Source organism: Chaetura pelagica, unplaced genomic scaffold (assembly GCF_000747805.2).
Source record: "Chaetura pelagica isolate M959 unplaced genomic scaffold, ChaPel_1.0 scaffold46, whole genome shotgun sequence".
Lineage (NCBI taxonomy): Eukaryota > Metazoa > Chordata > Aves > Apodiformes > Apodidae > Chaetura > Chaetura pelagica.
This window is the reverse complement of record NW_009954102.1, coordinates 2,573,600-2,579,270: the sequence shown is the minus strand read 5'-3', so window position 1 is coordinate 2,579,270 and position 5,671 is coordinate 2,573,600. Positions and strand designations below refer to the sequence as shown.

The window sequence follows — 5,671 nt, the reverse complement described above, 5'->3', positions numbered from 1 at the left end:
GAAAGAAACATTTTATCAGTAGTTTTGTTGCTTCACTGGGAAGAGGGATTGCCCTGCATATTTTTCTGTGACACAATAATTTTATTACAGCAGCATCATGTGCCATATGTTATTTTTGGCTTGGTAAATGAAGAGTAAGCAATTGTTACAAGAACTTGAAATGTCCATTTCTTGAAGTAAGTTTTTAAAAAATGCTGATTTTCGGTTGTTACTCCAGATGTCTTTTTAAAACCATTACATGATTTCTCATCAAGTGGCCTTCTTCCACAAAATAAAAACACAGATCTGAGAATGATCTTAAGCTTAAATGAATGTAAATATTTGTTTGGGGTTTTTTTACTAGCAGTATGGTTAATTTCGGTGTGTATCTTACACGTGTAATGCGTGAAGTGACTGAGTTAACATGAAGTTCCAGAGTAGCTTAATCACTTTTAATATTGAGGTGGATCTTTCCTCTAACTGATGGATACCAGCTAACTGCATTGATAACTCAATGTATATCATCTCTCCAGTGTTTTTTGCTTTCATCTATAAAATTAATACCCAATCTATACAAATCACATGGAAGATATTTGGTGGGGATGTACTGTAAATTGTATTTCCCTCTTATTTTTGACCTGGAAAAGGTAATTAGAACCAAGAGGAACAGAGTAGTTGCAAGAGTTTAGATTGCTTTTCAATCAGATTCCTAGGGATACACTGTCAGTATATAATAAAATAAGCCTGTGTTGCATGGTGATGGAGTGTTATGTGAATTCTTAAAACTTAGTGGGTGCATTTTTACAGCACTGTTGGCAGTGTAGTGTTAATTATTTAGACAAGTTGCTACAAGCTCTGAAGTATTCAGACTTACATCATTCAGTTCCCTGAAATGAATGTAAACAAATCCATCCATCAGGGAAGGCCAGGCTTTCAGTTAATACATAGTGCAGATCATAAATGTATCACTCTTACAGATTTTCTTCCTTACTTTATACTCATTGCCATTGATGGAAACTGCATGAGTTTGGTTTTCCAGAGCTGGGTAGGTATTTGTCACATTGGTCAGCAAAGTATTTCATGCCTGCTATTATTCTTTGTGTAGATACAACCTTGAAACCATTAAGGTGGACTATTCCCAAAATTAAATTCAGAGCTAAGTGGCATCAAACAAGCAAAGTGACTGTTCTAGATTTTGTTTAGACCTTTTTTGGCTTGCTTTCCTACCTTTTAAAGAAAGGGTGTTGGTTAGGTTGGATATCAGGAAGCACTTCCTCGTGGAAAAGGTGATGAAACATTGGGATGGGCTGCCCAGGGAAGTGGTGGAGTCACCATCCCTGGAGGTGTTTAAGGAAAGACTGGATGTGGCACTTAGCACCATGGTCTGGCTGATGTGGTGGTGTTAGGTCATAGGTTGGATTTCATGATCTCAGAGGTCTTTTCCAGCCTCTATAATTCTGGGATTCTGTGATTGGTCTTTTCAGGTTCTGCGAGCTGGAGCAACTCAGCGCCCACTTACTCCCAACCAGGGTCAGCAAGGGCAGCAGGCAGAGTCACTTGCAGCAGCTGCAGCAGCAAATCCAGCTTTGGCTTTTGGTCAGGGTCTTGCTACAGGCATGCCAGGTATGTGTGTTATCAGTGGATTAGGAGAATCACTGACAGTTAAAATGTTGGTGTTATTAGCTACTAGATTAAGTATCAAAGTCCTACTATGCTTACAATAAGCTGCTTATAATTGAGTTTTATATAGTTCTATGTTGTTTTGTTGGATTAAAACACTGGCATGGGATTCTTGAAGCACCAGAAATTCTTTTGGCATTTTTGATGTGGAATGTTTTCTCTGTAACAAATCTATGCACAAGGAATATTGTAGATTTTTGCAGGATAATGTAAAATATTATGAAGCAACTACATGCTGATTTTAAAGGTTCTGAGTCACCTGAATGTTTACTCTGATGCAGCAGGAAGTATTAATTTCTCTTTTTAAGGTAATTTTTTACTTATGGCATATAATAATTAAAAATTCAAGAATCAAAGGTAGAAAATATAAAGGAAAATTACTGCTTAATCGTTTCTGAAGAGGACAACATGCCTGAAGCAGAAGTACTCCAAAGCTTAGAGCCTGAGATCCTGTTAGTGTGCATGGCTTCCCACTTGCCTGGGCAGTGGTTCTTCTGAGACTCAGCACATGTGGAAAAACTGCACAATGTATTAGCTTGAAGTTCAGCATCACTTTTTAGTGTTTGGTACCTGAGTAACAGCAATTTGACTTGGCTTGGTCCTTCTTCAGTATGAAGGTTGTTACATAGTTAAGTTAGATGAAGTTGATGGTAGCTGCAGATGAAGTTGCCCTGTACAGGTTCTCTCCTCTCAGCACTGCTGTGGAATGGAGCACAACTACAGAAATCAGAGTTAGTTTGTTGCTGCTGGATGCTCTGTGACTGCACTTGGCCTCACACCATTAGATTTTACACCTAGCTGCAGAACCAGCTGACTCTTGTGTTTTCCTTGTCTGCTTTATTTTATATCTGCTGCTTTTCTTCTCATGCAGTGGATGCAGTAAGTAGTATCAGCAGCTTTTAGCATCTTTCACCTAAAATAAGCTTATCCATAGTGCTGTCTTTTAAATAATTCCAGCTGCTCTCTCCTTGTCACAGCCTTCACATTAGATAAAAATAATGTTCTGTTGCAACTATGGAATTGTTTTATTTTTAAATTTTGATATTTCAAGTATTTGTGTATTAATTATTTAGGGATGTGTATTCATGTAGCACCTAAGGCACATAATTCATGCTAAGTGCAATGAGAAAGTGCCTGAAATCCAGGTTACTTCTCTCTAGTGTTTTCAAGTCTATTTTCTGAAAAATTCAGGTTGTTTTTTAAAACCATTAAGAGAAATACATTTTCCATTGGAGTTGTGCAATTACATTTGAAGTTCTTCTGATTTAGCAAGACTTTCTGTAACAAGAATTCTTAAGAAACAGTTTCTGATGGAATGCAAAATCAGAGGGTGCTCCCCATTTCATCACTATATGATTATTTTCTACAAATAAAACCAGTCCTCATCACAGACAAGGGCTGGACTTAGTCATCCAGATTTGGGAATCTGCACGTGACATCAGTTGTCTGAGGAACCTTTGTGCTCACTGGAGATCTCCTTAGTGCAGTTGCTGTTCAGAGGCTGCAGAGCTGCTCAGTTTACAGTAAAATAGATGTTTAATTGTGGGTTGGGTGAATCCCTCTGGAGGCTTCATTGATTATGTTGGGATGAGATGCAACTTGGTTGTATTGAATTCACACAAGTGAAGCTGGTTAGTGCTTGCTGTAATGGTGCATCTAACATGCAGCTGGGCAGGTAAATTGAGTTGTCTGAAAAACATGTATAAAACATAAAAGTCAACAATTTCTGTGTATTGGCATTGCATTTTTTTTATTACCTAGAGGAATTCAAAGTGTGACATGGCAGTGGGTCGTGTGTTCTGTACCTCCAGGTAGTATGAAATAGAAGTAGTTTAATCATGACAGACATGCAGGGAGTTGCAGTATTGGCAAGGTTATTAAGTTCTCAATTTGATTTGTGAGAAGACAAATGCAGAGATAAGGGTGTGCAGAACTGTGTCAGAAGGAACAAAGGTTATAGTGGTTCAGATTTCAGTGAGCTTGGGACACTGAAGTGAAGACTACAGCATTTAAGAAAAGATGGAAGATTAAGAGCTGAAAAAAAAATAAAATCTATATGCAGAGGAAAATAATTGGATCTTGGGAGTGCTGAGAAGAGAGAAGTGAAGATTTGCTACACAGGGAGAGAGGACTCTACTGTGACTTGCAGGTTATGCTCTAGAGTGGAGGTGGAGAGAGAGAGGTGTCAGGATGGTGTTAAAAGGGGCAGATAATTGAGTTGGCAGTGTCACATCTGTTATCTTGAGTAGAGAAGCAAAAAACTAACATACATTTGGGTGTCATGAGCAAAGGAAATTGCACAGAGTGAAGGGAGTAGGAGATCTGGGCAGAGTTTTGTGGCATTACATACAAAAATGAGAGAAGAGAGTGTGAAGTATCCAGTATCCAGAAAGACATGGAAGAAATCACTGAATGAGTAAGAGCAACACTAAGAATGGGCTGCACAAGCCAAGAGAACAGACTTCCTCTCATTCAAATGTTCCTCTTTAGGAACATTTAAGGTTTGTGTGAAAAGAATCCAGAAAGTTTTCAGAGTCTGTGCCTTTGGAGACATTTAGAAATCATTGCAGCAAAGCACAGTATGGGTAAAGCAGATTGTTTACTTTCATATTCCCCTCTGATCTGGAAACAGTAAGTGTTGAAAAAGCAGTTGATTTCGGAATTCAAAGGTGTCCTTAAGAAGCAAAGATACCTTTGTTTTATTCTGTTGCAGTGGAAGACCAGTGTAAGCTTGACTATGAAAGCATTGAAATGAGCTGATAGTTGTTCTTTGGAGTACAAATCCCACAGCCACAGGGAGATGGTGGTTTGATGGAGAGGTAATAAAAAACTGAAACAGGAAGAGAGAGAGAATTAGGAGAAGATTTGACAAGTTCCCATCTTGTCTTTGATATGAGAAATGGGAAATGGGGTTATCTTTGCTCTCCTTTCTTAGGTGGGGTGCAGAGTTTGTAGTATGCTGTGAAGGAAGAGAAAGCAGAAGACTTTAGTTTTGGTATGGGAGCTGTTCTTCAGTTATTTAATCTAATCTGAGATAGTGTCTCTGAAATTGCATTTTTAATGTCAAAGCAAGCAATTTTATACCTTCAAGGCTGCAGGTACACCTAGCAAGGTCTCAGCAATTTCACAGATAGAACTACATTGCTTTGGTTTTAGTTGGCAGGAGTAGAAAACTGAGAGGGCCTCCTATTCCAAGTCAGAATGTATTAATTTCAGAGATGAGAAATATAGAAGCATCCATCAGTTCTCATGCATGGCTTTAACCTTCTGTGATGGACAGTATCTTGATGCTGATGACCTAGCTTATTATTACTGATTTTAAACATCCTAGTCTTGGCTGGCATCAGGGATAAGGCAGTGGCAAGGAAGTATCAAGAGAAATCAGACATTTTGTAACATAAAGAGCCAAGTGCAGGTTGCTTCCATGTTTTCAATTCAGCAGTCGTACTAGTCAATTATTTTAGAAAATCTAAAAGTAATTTCTTAAACTGCATTTGTATTAATCCCAGTAAATTTAATTTATGCAGTACTCTGTAAGTTATCTTTTTGGGTTCCCTCCCCTCAAGTATTTTACATGGGAAAACAGGCTTGTTTACATTGTGGGCCTGAAGCAATGTAAAATGCTGTGTATTAGTTTCAGATGAGCACAAGGGTATAAATATATGATCAGCTCTTTTTCATACAGCTATAGCGTTATCCATGGGTTTGAACATTTGAACAGGATAGGTGGACAGAGTTAATGCTGGTAAGTATTAGTCAATTCTGAGTTCTGAAAGTGTTTTTATATGATACACCAGTAGCAAATGGCAGAACCAACTGTTACCTATTGAATGTGCTATAAGTAGAAGTCAACCTTATATAGGTACTAGTAATCAAGCATGGCTAATGCAGATAGGAATGTATGTGGTATTATAAAGACCTTTCCTACTGTGTCACTAATCTTCTAATACTCTATGCTGTGTGCTCTACAGAACTACAGTAAAGCAAACAGCAGTCACTCTAACCTTTCACT

At 38.2% G+C, this 5,671-nt stretch overlaps 1 protein-coding gene across 5 annotated transcripts in view; it reads left to right on the top strand.

Moving 5' to 3' along the window:
* Window positions 1–5,671, top strand: part of PUM2 (pumilio RNA-binding family member 2) — a 58,699-nt gene that overhangs the window by 28,782 nt on the left and 24,246 nt on the right. For all 5 annotated transcript variants that reach the window (XM_010002376.1, XM_010002377.1, XM_010002380.1 and 2 more), the window contains one exon: window positions 1,464–1,602. In XM_010002376.1, coding sequence (XP_010000678.1) covers window positions 1,464–1,602 — 139 coding nt within the window. The remainder of the gene's footprint in view (window positions 1–1,463; window positions 1,603–5,671) is intronic.